This window comes from Octopus bimaculoides, chromosome 18, assembly GCF_001194135.2.
Source record: "Octopus bimaculoides isolate UCB-OBI-ISO-001 chromosome 18, ASM119413v2, whole genome shotgun sequence".
In the NCBI taxonomy this organism is placed as follows: Eukaryota; Metazoa; Mollusca; class Cephalopoda; order Octopoda; family Octopodidae; genus Octopus; species Octopus bimaculoides.
The window spans coordinates 55,380,949-55,395,766 of NC_068998.1; the positions used below are offsets into that span (position 1 = coordinate 55,380,949).

Genomic DNA, 14,818 nt, shown 5'->3' on the forward strand with positions numbered 1-14,818 from the left:
TTTTTTTAGTTGTAGTGCACCTGAGCACTGTATACAATAATTTCCTTCATCATTAAATGTGTGTGTGTTGACTTTCTGTGCAACATTTTATGGTTGTTAGTCAATGTAATGTCACCCCCACCCCCCAGCCACTTCTGGTTCCCACTCAGGGGTACCACTGTTCAATAATTGATGCAATAATTGATGTTCAATAATTGATGCAAGACTTGGCTTTTCTATTTCTCTCTCCTTCTCCTCTTGTGCTCAAAACCTTCCCCATCTATTTCTAGCTGCCTCTCTACCTATCTCCTGCCTTACATTTCTTCCTCTCCCCATCTCTCTCAACTACAGACTGTTTATCTTTATTTCTTTCTCTCTCTCTCTTTCTTTCTACTTGCTCTTCTCCACTCTACCCCGTCTCACTTTCTTCACATTTTGGTACCAAAAGACCATCCAATATTTTATCACTCATCTTTTTTCTACTTGACCACTGCATAGGTAAGACATGTATTTTGTTTCATCTCCTGCCTAGCACTCACTTACCTTTTCACTTTTCATTCCTTTCTTTCCTTCTCTCTTTCTTCCCTTCTACCCTCCTCCTGAGCCTTCTCATTGTACCTCTGGAACACAAGCACCACTATTTTCTTCGTTTTTTGTTAGTTTTCGTCATGTAATGTCCCACGTTTTGAAATACTTGCAATTTGTATTTTTACTGCTTATGTTTGCTCCGCTTGATATATTTCCAAAATTAAACATTTTAATATGCAAAATATACTTCACACTATTTACATATACTATACGTTAATGCAAAAAATATTGTGTTTATTGACTATCTTCAAAATGATCACACCATGAATGGCAACTTCAATGCCAACTTGCTGAGGCAGTTATGAAAGGTTATCAAGACTAAACACCCAGAAAAACCGATGAATGGGGTTTTTGTTTCATTAGGGACAATGCTTCAGCACACAAGTCCATGCTTTCAATGGCTGCTGTGCATGACTGGCTTTCAACTGGTTGATCACCCCTTCCCTATGTTAGTGATTTGGTTCCATCTGGTTATCATCCGTTTCCCAACATAGAAAAACACTCAGCTGGGCACCAGTATCACTGTGATGATGATGATGATGTATTGTCTGCTGTTGATGACCATTCTGACCAACAGAATAGCTTCTTCACCAGTTGCGATCCAAGCACTGCAACTACTTAGGAAAGTGTGTGGACAGTAAAAGAGGAACTACATTAAGAAATGGTCACATTCATTAGGTCCCATTCCGTGAGAGTGTCTTGCTCAGCCGACCCTCATAATAATAAAAATTATTATTATACCTGCATTTGTTTTAGTGTTAGCATTGAAAAAAATCCACATTTTTCATAAGATTATTTGGACCTGAGCTTGCACCCCCCCAAAGCAAATTTTGTTACTGGGCCACTGACACCACTCATCAATAATTCTTCCATTGAATCACTTCAGGGTGTGTTTTTTTAACCAATCTTTGTCATCCACCTTGATCTTGTGTTTTGTTATGTGTTCTGAAAATCTCATTCCATGAACCACTCTCTTCTTCATTATCCTTTTCTCCCTTTTGTTTATTTTTCTGAAAATAATTGTATTTGCTCATGTTCCACTCATTCTACTGATCTAACCAAATTACTGCCTATCTCTTCACCTTACTTCTTCTATCAGTTGCCTTTTCTCTTCTTGCTTCTATGCATTCTTCATTTCAACCAACACATCTTTGCCTTAATTCATGCCTTAGAACCTTCAAAGTCATTAGCTCAAAGTTCAATAGTTCGGTTCGATAGTAAAAACAGTGGCTACAATGAAATATGAATTTTAATATATTTTCATTCTTATAATAGATTTTACAGTTTACAATAAAAATTTAGATGTCAACATTGCTTAAAAATATAGAAAATAGAACCTTCTATTAAATGCCATATAATTTTTATTGATGTCCTTTTTAAATTAAAACTTTACTGGGTTTGGAGCATCTATGTGGCTGCTTGATATACTAGAAACACAGCCAAATCTTTGTCTAACCACACCTTACCTTTTTTTTTTTTTTTTGATAAACAATGACATTATGGACAAGCTTTAGTTATACAGTTATACAAAAAGACGAGATGGTCATGGCTGGAAGTCTTTTGATCATAGAACTGTTTGATTGGCGTTGGCCTGAAACTAAATGGCAGCAACAATTTCTTTGCTGTTCTTCCCCCTATTTCGATAAAATAAGATCACTATATATTTAAATCAACAATAATCTTTCCTGATAATACTTTGACATTTAAGAATTAAAAAGAAATTGAGAGTCTATGAAATGTAGTCCGTCTGTAGAAGTAATTCTAACTTTTCATGTATTCCTTTGTCGATTCATAAATGGGGCACCACGGCGCTTTTGTGTGCTGCAAAAGGTATCAAAGTGTGTGCTTTGCAAATTTTTTAGAAATAAATTTAAAGTTTTAGAAAATCCTCACTAATAACTGAATGTCTTGGAAAACGTGTAATTTATAATTTTATTGTACATAACTATGATTAATATAAGACAGTAAGCAATAGTTTTTCTACATCCTTTTTCTTTTTTTATATTTTTAACTTTAAAACATAACTTTTTAAAAAACATTTCCATGTGACATATGCTGTGAACTTTTTATTTCATCTCCAGCATTCTACAATGTTCAAAACATTGAGAACCACTGCAATAATTAGTTGCGAAGTCATTTGAAACAGATCTACTCTCACATTTGATATCCAATTATCTTTAATTTTATTTAATTTCAAAATATTTTTCTCTTTCAGGTGGCTGTCCTCCACTGAACAATCTGACAGAAAATCCACAAATTATAACTGAAGATAATGCACACATATTACGACTGAGTAATTATAACAACCATGTTGGTACAAAGGTAAACGTTAGCTGTCCATTTCCATTTGTTCTTGAAGGAGAGAAAACACTAACATGTTTATCAAACAAATTATGGTCAACAAACGCCACTTGTTTGTGTAAGTTTCTTTTTTAAGTAATATTAAATTTTTAACAGCAATTAATTTTTTTTAAATATGAAAAATCTTTTAAATCTTGCTGAAACTTGTCCTGTATTGCATTGTACAACTGGCATCTCAAATTCATACTTATCTATTTATCAAACATTAGTTTATCTGTCTATTTCTACCTCTTTCCTGTTCTTGCTAACCACTGTTTCGCTGAAGAAACTTATCAAGATCGAAACATGTCAAGAGTTATCGTTGTTCCACCACCACATGACTTTGAATCTTGATTTGTTTCTGATGCCTTTGTCCATTTCAAGCATTTTCTAAAATTATATTCTGACTTTGCATACCTGCATTTGGTATTGTAAACTATGTTTACTCCCACCTTGATATGAGAAAAATCACCAGTAATTAGAATTGTCATAGTCATTACATTAAGTATGCAAATAGTTACTTCATTATCTACAATCACAGTTTAGGCTTTATCACTTCAGTTCTTCCAAAATTGTTTGTTGTTAAATCCTGCGACATGTCAATTTATCCAGTGGGAAAACATAAGAAAGAAAGAAAACCGTGAGAAAATATTTTACGACTAATATTCTAAATAGCAACAGTAAACAAACAAGCAAGCAAATAAATAAAGATAAGCGTACAACAAATGAATAAAAGAATATTGTCCAAATTTCGTCATGGTATGGTGGCCAATAGATGATTAACCACTCAAATATTTGTTCTTAACTGTATGCCAGTGCCATGAATAACTCGAGGCTGTCTTTTGTGTGTGAGTGCACACGTGTACATACAAACCTCTTCAGAATCCACATGGTGTTCTGGGATACACAAAGGGAATCGTGACAGCTAATGAGTGTTGTTAGCTTTCAGCTCTGCAAACTAGTCTTTGTCAGTTCATTTTTTTGTAGTCAGTACCTTGTATATTTTTTTACATCAATAGGTATGGTTGAGCACCAGGAAATGTGATTGCTTGCGAGTTCTTCCCATAGTTTAGGATATCTTGCACCGTTTCAACCTGTGCCAGAACTGATCTTTTAACCTCTGCTTTTGGTCTCTTTGTCACTGAGCTCCTTCACCACTACACGTGCACAGACGTTTGTGGGTGTGTGTGTATGATACAATATACACCAGAGCAAAGTAGCTGGTTCTAAAATCTCTATGAGAGACATAAGTAGTAACAGTACTGGAGAATAATGTTTGTTGCCACTTCAACATGGCTGTTCCATACAGAACTACATTATTACCATTTTTTTAAGGACAAACGAGTGCCATGTCTAGCAGACAGGTGTCCAGTACCGATGGAGGAAATACCCTGAAACCAAGCTGGTCTTGTCACTGCTAGATGGTAGGGGTTTGCTCCCTTACTCGCAATATATTGGACACAGGTTGTGTCATTAACCAGTTGCAGAAGATGTCCTCCTGGGGTTACACTTGATGTCATTTTGAAATGCAATGGTTGCAAAATTTTAAACAAAGAATGTCATTATTTAGAAATCAAAGAAACATTGTATATCCAACTTGACTGTTTAGTTTGAGGTAAACTAAAAGCAAAGCTGAGTCTACATCAATACCGCTTCCTGCTAAAAGTCAAAATGATACACGTATGGTCTCCTTCACTTACACACAAATATACATCAGTCGATTTATACAGCAGTTGCTTGTGTGTTTCTACTTCTTTCATTCCCTACCTTTTACTCTTTCTATTCTTCTTCTCAGTATTGAACCAAAAAGGGAACAGTTGCTTAACATGCTAGAAATAGCAACCATATCTCCTTCGAATAAAAACCAGGAAGGCTACACTACAACTGAACTAGTTCTAAACAACAATAGCAACCATGGCGGAGGTAAAGAATACGCACGCCATCCGTTTTTGGTGCAACCCTAATCTTAAATGCCAAAGATAGGTGGTGTGCATATTTTTTACCTTTGCCAGTAACCATAACACATTCTTTATTCTAACCAGCTTCCTGCTATTTTTGTTGCAGTGTCCGAAATAGAAGAAGAGTCTTTCAACGAGAGAAACTTAATCATTGGTCTGTGTGTTGGGATAACCTTCGCTTTGCTCCTTGCAATTTTCATATTTACTATTGTTAAGGTAAGAAAGCGTACAGGAAAGCCAGAACAAGAAAAGGGGTAAGTGTGCAAAGGGTTTGGTCTTCCCAAACTTTGCTTTTCTCAAGAGACACAAAATTTTGGATTTATAAGAGGGAATAAAAGCGTGTCGTCGGAATTTTCACATGACTATTCACTACAGAAGAAGTTAGTCATTTTTTCACTTTCATGGTTTATTAACTTCTGATACTGGTGAGGCCCCCAAAGTTTTAGTTAGGAAAGATGGGAGATATCTTATGGTAGGTGCACACTTTTGGCCAGTTACATGTTGAGTTCTAATTCCGCCAAGATTAAGCTCACCTTTCATCCTTTTGGGGGTCAGTGAAATAATGTTTCGGCCAGTCAAGTACTGGTATCAAATTAGATTGTTGCAATGTGTCCCAGGTATGAATGTAAATTTTATTAGAATGTAAGAATTATATACATGACTGTACTTAAATTTATCAAAGATGAAACCAAATTGTGACAATGTTAAGAAAGGCACAGATGTGTGGGAATGAAATTTGCATAGTGGGTGCAAACCCAGATCCAACCCAGAATGCTCAAAGCATTTTTTTTGATGGCCAAAATATTTTAGGAGTTTGCAAGCACATCCCCTGTTCCTGGGCCCATGGATGAAGGACGTCAACATTATATAGTTTAAACTTTTCTGATTTTTCCACCATTCCATTGTTCTTCTTGACAATAAATATAAATGGTACTGGAAGAGTTTTAACTGCTATTTTATTATTTCTGTCACTGTAAGAGCAACATGCGATAAATGTAATTTGTTGTCAAATGTTATAGTCTGCGAAAAAGAACTGGAAAAAATATAACAGATAAGTTGTTACAGCAGATCCAAAAACCAATGTAAAGAGATAAAAGAGAGAGAAAAGATTTTATTTTCGTTGGGCAACAATTCAAGAAATAGGTTCGAATGAGCTTATTTATGTAATTTCTTCATCAGGCCCATAATTAGCTAAGATTTTTTACCAGGAAATTACACAAAAGTTAATGAGGGCGCTTATATGTGATCATTCGATTTGTTAGAAACAGCATCCAAACTGCTCTCAAATTACACTTTTCACCTTATAAAAGGATGGTTCATGGTGGTGGTGGTGGTGGTGGTCATCGTCATCATTATTCAATATTCACTTTTCTATGCTTGCGTGGGTCATACAGAATGTACTGAGACAGATTTTCTATGTCAGGATAACCTGTCGCTAACCCACACCTGTTTCCAAACAAGATAATACACTGAAACGCAAAAGAAACAGGAGACGTGTATGACTGTAAAATATGTTTCGATTTCATTGTCTGAGATAAATTTCAATAAATCTGATAGAGTCAATTTCTTGGAGGCACTTTGACCACGGTCTTTGGGTTGTTGTCATGTGTTCTGGTAGTGGGCCAGATCCAGCACATCGAGATTGTTGGGCTTGACATGTTCAATAACGTGTATGTCCTCCTTGGTTGTTTAAAACAACCATACACCATCGGTCCATGGAGTGCATGAGGCAGTTCACAAAAGCCATTGACACCTGTGTCCACACCCTGAGGAAAGCTGCCTCCAGTACCACACAAGTTATCGGCCTTGGGACCACCTGGTTCAGCCATCACTGGATTTCATCCCGTAGGAGTTCAATTGGGTTCAAATCTGGGCTGAGAGCTGGCCACAGCATGGTTCTGATGTTGCGCTGATGCATGAAATCCATGGTGATCCTGGCCGTATCGAAGGGAGTATTGTTCTGCTGGAACACGTGGCTATGCTGACGTGTGAAGAAGGGCACGATGTGAGGTCTTGGGATATGGTCAACCTAGCGCTGTGCTGTGATGCAGTTTCCTCTGCCTGCAACCAACATTTTGGAACACACAGGGCCCAATTCTCTGATTCAAGCCTGTTGCACCCCAAACCATGATGCTTTGGCCACCACACTCTCTCCCTGACACATGATCTCTTTGTAGAATTTGAACTTAGAATATAAAGATGGATGAAATGCCACTAAGCATTTTGTCTGGTGTGCTAATCAATTCTGCCAATTTCTCGCCTTGGGTTCTATTGTCGTATATTGAAATGCCATTTACCTTTTATCTGCAAATATAAGCAACGGTATTTGTCCCCTATTCTCTCTTTGTAATGCAAAGGCAGTTACCTCCTATGGTATTTTTGCTGTGTTTGTATTTCGTTAAAACATTCATAAGTCATTTAGTTAGCTAAATCTTAAATAATAGCACAGTATACGTTTAACTGTCTATGTATAAATTGTGTGGATGTGTACACACACACCGGCACAGGGGCCAGAGGAGCTGGCATCAACCACAATCGGAAGCACAGAAGCCAGTCAAAGCGGCACTGGCATCGGCCACATTTAGATGGTGCTTTTTACATGCTACCAATTCGGGGCTCAGAACTACAATTTCCATTTGATTTGATTTTGATATTGCTGACGTTGATGTACTTGACTTCATAGGGCCTCCTCGAACACGGCATGTTGCCCTACGATCCAAGGTACTTTTGAGTGGGCTGGTTATGCGACACTGGTGTAGGTTACAGCTGTGGACACACTTTATTTGCCAGGTCTTCTCTGTCACAGTAATATAATAAAATTTACAAAATATGGTTAGTTAAAACTGATTGTCCTTAATTTGTCACTTATGACATTTATTTTATATTTCTAGTCTGGGATTCAAGCATAATGCCCAAAATTACAATTTTACCAATCAAACATTCACAGAAACTCCAAACAGGTAAAAACTAATTCTAAATTCTATTATTTTCTTTCATTCATTGATAAGACTTAATCTTCACAAAAGTTAAGGTGCTTAATTTTAATTATTATTTGACAATTATTATCATTATTATAGAAACAAAGCTCAGGTTTGGTCTTATTCCAGGTAGGATTTATGTTACTACTTGTAACCTTAGCTATCCACATGTTCTCAGCAGTCTTTCAAGGGCTTAGAACCCTCCTGATAATCCTTGCTGTCCCCGAGAGGCAAACTTTCTGTAGGAACTCTGCTGTTGTTGTTGTTTTGATTCTCGTTGTTCTATTTGCAATTGTTCTTTACTTGAAAGCAGGCAATAACAAATCACCAAAGGTTTCAAGTAGTGCTTTCTTCTCCTGTGACTCAGAGACAATACTCTCCTTAGAATGCCAGCTGTCTTCTGGATCACTTTGAGCCTCACAGCAGCTCCAGTATTCTTAATATGTTAAGGCAGTGAGCTGCAAAAACTGATGGAGCTAACCTTGAAGAGCCTTTTGAGTAGAGTCAGCTTTGCCTCTTATCCTTTCAGAATTGGTAAAATAAAGGACCTGTCCAAAAGTATTAACATGTCAGACAAGATTCCTTGCTGTATTTGTTTCAACTTTTTTCCTTCTGAATTCTTGGATGATAGACTTCATCTATCACCTGTTTGCTGGGTGCCATTAGCAAAGTTCACCCTGTTGCAAGAATTATTCAGACAAGGTCTCTGGTTTGAGAATACTTTCCATTATTCTTAAAAGCCTGTAAAAATAAAGGATCATTAGTAATGGCTTTACAGCCCTAGCTAAACGGTAAAAATGGAAAAAAAAACTCAATAAACTGCATGAAATAGAAAGCAAATTTGTTAAATCATATGTTGAAAAAAGGAAGAGCATATTGGATACTACAGATAGTATTGACTGACCTGTCATTGGATATAGGTTTGCTCAATCAGGCTGACCTGGGGCTAAAAACAACTATGTTGATATTAACTACTCATGTTTTTATATTTATTTATTTCCAGGCAGCTAAATGGAGAGGCTTCCACTGAATACAGTTGTTCAACACAAACATTTCTTCTGAAGTGAGTATAAGAAGAAGTTCTCTTTTTCAAATTATTTAACTGCTTCAGGTTGTTATTTTCTCAGGTTTTCCCCATTACCTTTAAGCTACGAATATCCTTCCACAAGATATCAATGAGTGAAATCATTTAATGTAGTATACTAGAGAGAGAGGAACTATGTCCATGGTTCGTTACTGAGGTAGAGCCATTGTTTTACATTGAATGAACAATATTTTGTTCTTAATGGAAACAAAAAGAAATTCCAAACCTTTGCACTATTAAACCAAACAGTAACACAATTCACTGCTGGCCTCAACATAAACTGTTGCACTCAAAATACTAACTGAAACTGAAGACCTAAGAGCCAGAAGTTTAATATCTTATCTACACTGACATTTGATGGTGATAGTGCAGGCATTGCTGGGGGGTTAAGAAGCTTGCTTCCCAACCATGTGGTTTCAGGTTCAGTCCCACCAGTCAACTCCTTTTGAGTGAATTTGGTAAAAAGAGAAACTAAGTGGAAGCCCTTCACACACACACACATACACATACATGTGTGTGTGTCTTTCTGTGCATGTGTGTGTTTGTCACACACACCACTCAACAACTGGTGTTAGTCTATTTACATCCCTGTAACTTAGAAGTTCAGTAAAAGAGAACAAGTACCAGACTTCAAAATAAGATCTAAGATTGATTTGTTTGACTGAACCGTTCGAGGCGGTGCTCCAGCATGGCCACACTCTGGTGACTGAAACAAGTAAAGGGCAGCATTGAGTTTCCCTTTGAAATCTGTCAGTTCCCTTGGTGGGATCTTTTGTGCATCATGAAGTTAAAACCTCTGACAACCCCTGCTTGACTGACCCATGACTTGGTGGGTGCCGTGTCCATAAAATAAGCACAAGTTGAGTAAAGGAGGGGGCAGTGGGAGGATCAATTCAATTGACCCCCCCCCAAAAAAAAACATGTATTGTGGATCCAAGACCAAAATAAAAGTTGTTGCCATTGTTTCCTCCTCCTCTGTTTGCATTTAAGATACTTTATAGGAATATTTGTAGGAAGCCAAGTGCTTGGGTGATATTTCATCAGCCAACTGACCACCTGTTTATTAATAATTTCAGTGGACAGAAGGAGGAAGAGGCAGCCAATGAAACAATTACAAAAGACTGTGTGAAGGAAAGTGAAAACTGGTAAGTGTTCAGTTTCCTATAATATGCCTTTCTATAAAATCAAAGCAATGATGGCCAGGTCAGTGTTAGACTATTTAATGAATTGAACATTAAAAAAATCAAATTATATAGAATTATGTGGTGAGGAAAAGACAACATTAGCTGAATGATTAATGTGTGTGTGTGTATATATATATATATATATGTATATATATATATAATATATATATATATATATATAGTAATAAGAAAGTAAGGAGACAAATCCAGGTAGATATCAGTTCAGTCTCAAATTTCGTTCTGACCACACATAGTATTAATTCCAGTAGTAGGTCCTGAGAAAATGTAATTGTAAATGCTATTTGCTAGCATAATGTGGTTGTCTTGAAAGGGACTGTTGTTTTAGCCCCAAGAAACATCGTTTCTAGCTGGCTGTGCAACATACTATCTGTGTTATATTTTCGAACAGGGACCTCAGCACTCCCATCTAGTGCAAAACAACATCTGTGGACTAGTTTCTGGGTTATTGCTCTTTATCAACAGGGAGGAGCTGCTTGGCTAGATGGCGTTGCTGAATTCACCATTCGAACATATAGTTTCCAAAGTACTTCTTTACCTCTCTCCTCCAACAGCTCGTCAAGTTTATTCTTCTACTTAAACTGTAGTTAGGTCTCTAAGTATGAGTGTGTGTGTGTGTGCGTGCGGCATGTATTAAGAGGTGTCCATCCAATAAACTGTTATCATCTTCACCATCCCCTTACCATTATTTATCAATTTCAATGTTCCACTGTCAACTTCTTATGTTCTTCTCTCTCTCTATCTCTCTTTTACTCTCTGTCCCCATCTCTCTAAATGTTATGAAGTATGACTGGAAAAATCAACCAGCCAACCAACCAACCGCTCTTTATTACACAAGGATTATACAAGAATAGACTTAGAATTTTTTGAAGCATCCCTAGTTGTAAAGAGTGAAGTGTTGACGACTCGACAGAGAATCAGGAAATCAGATTAGGAGTTGGGTGGGGTGGAGGATGGTTTGTTCCTGTCTTGTTACCAATATTGCAATAAGACAGGCTCTAAACTGTTGGTCAATCAGCAAGAGATAGTTCTTCATTTCCCTCAATTCACACAAGGAAGCATACATTGAACATTGTGAAAAGACAGGGTGGTCATAGTTGGAACATTTTTGATCACAAGATTTGCTCAATCAGGCCACACTAGAGTCTAAACAACAAATGACTTGTGATGGAGCCAAGACTGGAATCATTGTCACTCAAATCAGCTTGAAATGGCAGTCATATCTTCCTCAAATTGCACCCTTATTGTCTTGAAACAGAAAGGACATGTGAGGTAATTTAGTGTAAGAATCACTGAATAAGAGACAAGATGGTAAGGGTTGCTTGATCAGGCCTGGGGCTAAACAACAGCAACAGAGTAAAAATGACAAGAGTTATTTTTGATTTCTGTGTTAAGCATTTCATTCTCAGAAGTTTGGTGACATGAAGGAAATGCTAATAACTGCAGCACAACTAGCAGTTCTGTTGGTATCACTACACAATACAGTCAAGAATTAGTTTCTACTGTGTTCGTGGAGATATTTCAACATTGGCAGAACAATATCAATAATGAATTACCTAATTAAGAATACTTATTGCCTCAATATACGTGTATATATACACACACGTGTATGTATATATACATCTATAACTATCTCTATTAATATACATGCATATATATAAAAATGGAGTGGTATCTAGTCTCCGACTTAGCAAATATTTGTAAAGATTTAGAATGTTTCAAATTCAAGTTATTTGCTTACTACGTCACCAATATTGTTTGAGACAATTAAGGAAGTGGTAATTACGTACTACATCATCGATAGTTGTTAGAATAATCATTTAAGTTCCAGAAACGGTGGACCATGTGCGCTGAAAGAATATGTAACTGTTAATACTTTGTAGTTTTATTATCTTTTAAACAGTTTTAATTCAGCTTTAAACATAGCAAAGTTTTATGTAATAGTTAATTACAAGTATTCTTTTATTAGTGCCTAGATATAAATTTGTTTTTATTAGTTATTGCTAAGTTTACATTTATATCTTGTAAAGGTCATAATATATATTAGTGAGTATGGAGTGTTTTTATTATTAACTTTTCAATTATGAAATAATGTATTTCACTCATAATTATTAAATTCAATCGTGTTTTTGTTTTGGAGCGAATTAAAATAAGGTTTTCGCTTTCTGTTGTGTTCTGGGGAAAGTCATTTTCATTTTTGTGTCTTTATAGTTTAACAAACTCACCTGTAAAATTTCCACTTATTTCTTATTTTTATTTTCCTAAAATTTTCGTTGCGTCTTGCAACCTTTTCAGGAATTATTCTGTATAGACTTAAAAGTATATAATTTAATGGTATTATTCAAGAAGAGTGGTCCCGGTGCGCGCATCGGCGCTAGCTAGTCGTGACTAATCGATCCTACGACTACCTAGCCGGAGTGCGCATCATGCGCAAAACATGTAGGAGGGTTTTTTCTAAACAAAGTAAATAAATTATACACTACATGTTGTCATGGATTAATATAACAACTGTAACTTTGTAATGCATCCATTTATTTGCAGGTAAAACCTAATTCTTTCTTAATTCTCTGTTGATTTTGTTCTTCGTTGATTAGTCCCTTAATTTAGACTTACTCAGACTGCTGACCATTGTATCTGTTTTTAAGACACTGTCTATGTAGGACTCCATTATCCAGTGTGTTTTCCCTTTTCTGAAGCAGAAGGGGAAAATTTGAGGAAGATTTCACTGTTATTTTTAGCAGGAGGTTCAATGGCCATGTAGAGGTTTTTTTGTTTCCTTTGTTGGCACAAGAATGGTCGTCTTGCAGTAGAATAAGACCGGAGGAGCATTTTCAGAACTAATCTCTCTCGTGCTGAGAGTAAAACGAGTGGAAACATTAGTAATAAATAAAATAGATTTCAATTTTGATTTAATGAGAGGAAGTGGGTCTGATTCAGAAAATACGGTTCAATGTTACATTGAGGTCTATCACAAGGTCCAGTCGTTGTTGTAGTGTGCTGGCTTGTATTCCTCAATGACCCAGAGAGCCCTATGCCAGTGAGGTATAAACTCCTGATAGGGGCCTTCTGTGCTGGACATGTGAAAGGAGGACAGAGGTCTGACTAATATGGACTGCTTCTTCCCTAAGGTAAAACTTCATTTGCCTTGGGTCACATCCCAACCAAAGAAAAGCAAAACTATAGAATGACAGTTCAAAACCAACAAAATATGGGAGTGAAAAGCCTTCTCTCAAGGAATCCTATAATATGGGGGGGGGGGCAGCAAAATCAAAAATGAAACTGTACGGTCAACTGACCAGCAAGAGAGGCTGACAAGGGAGATTGAAAAAAGGATCCCTTGAAAATAGCTGGAGACAGAATATTGAGACAAGAGCTGGAAAACAGGCAGGAATGACAGCCGAAGGTGGAGGATAGTGAAAAGGAGTTATTAATGGCCTGAGTTGCAAGGCTTCTTAAGTAAACTGTTTACATTAAGGTGACAAATGCATTATTAAACTGATCTGTGTAAGCAATTGTGTTTTACAGCCGTCCTAAGAAAGCAATTCCAGATTTACAAGTGGAAAACCCAGTGGTTAAGTCTGTAGCAGATGACAGCCTGGAGCAGTAAGTATATATATATATATATGTATGTATAAATATAGGTTGTTGCTGCTGCTGCTGTTGTTTTTACCTCTGCCTTAGTGAAGGCATTGTGTTTGTTTGTTTGTTTGTCCGTGGACAAGATATTTCAAGAATGACTGGATGGATTCGGATGAAACTTTCAGGGATGTTTGGCCTCATGATTGGCATGGATTGATTAGATTTTGGGATTGATCCAGTACCGGACAAGGATTCTGGATTTTTTGTTATATTTACTTAACATGAAGTATTATGATCTTGCGTTCACTTTCAAGTCTTTCTCTGATCCTCTCCCTTGAAAGAATGCTTATGGTTTCCACATAAGTTATGGCGTTGCTGCTGTTTCCAAAGTTTATTTTCATTTCTCTATTATTAATTTTACTCACGTCTCTTAATAGAAACTGATAGATAAAGAAATCAAACTACATAAACAAATGGCAGCAAAACCGTTCAGAAATTAAATAACATTAACATATTCAGTCACAATAATAAATTTAATTTATCCTCAACAATTTTTAGTTTTAGCAATTTTGAACATATTACTCCTGTTTAAAAACTCTTACCTACTTGACAATTGCATTTCTAGCTTTGCCTTCAAGGAAGCTCTACTTTTTGGACTCACAGTTTTGTACGAAACAATGTTGTTAACCCTCCGTTAACAGCACCACATGCAGGTCCTTTCCATTTTCTTTCACACGTGGATAAATTTTTCACTGTAGACCTTAATGGTCATAAAGACATTATATCAGTGGAGAGACGAAAAAAGGCCTTCATAGAGAAAACTGTCCCTGTCCCAGATGATACACAACATTACAATCATGGCCCGTACACCCACCTTCACATTCCATGACTACCACTGGGATGGATCAGGTACCAGACAAGGATTTTGGATTATTTTTCCAGTTTTTTTTTACTTAATTTTTGAGAGCAGTCAGGTTCCTTTTTAGCATTCTCATTTGTGAGAGCAGTTGAGTTTGTTTCAGGTATTCTCATTTTAAAAATCATCTCTGGCTAATCGTTGGTGTTGCCTTGGCAGAGGTTTGCACTCCCTGAGTTCTCTTGTTATTAATG

The 14,818-nt window shown here is 36.6% G+C and overlaps 1 protein-coding gene across 3 annotated transcripts in view; it reads left to right on the forward strand.

Moving 5' to 3' along the window:
- The window catches only part of LOC106881043 (uncharacterized), a 31,838-nt gene that overhangs the window by 3,853 nt on the left and 13,167 nt on the right, over positions 1 to 14,818 (forward strand). For all 3 annotated transcript variants that reach the window (XM_014931249.2, XM_014931248.2, XM_014931247.2), the window contains exons 2-7: positions 2,783 to 2,986; positions 4,972 to 5,119; positions 7,757 to 7,825; positions 8,847 to 8,906; positions 10,004 to 10,072; positions 13,655 to 13,732. In XM_014931249.2, coding sequence (XP_014786735.1) covers positions 2,783 to 2,986; positions 4,972 to 5,119; positions 7,757 to 7,825; positions 8,847 to 8,906; positions 10,004 to 10,072; positions 13,655 to 13,732 — 628 coding nt within the window. The remainder of the gene's footprint in view (positions 1 to 2,782; positions 2,987 to 4,971; positions 5,120 to 7,756; positions 7,826 to 8,846; positions 8,907 to 10,003; positions 10,073 to 13,654; positions 13,733 to 14,818) is intronic.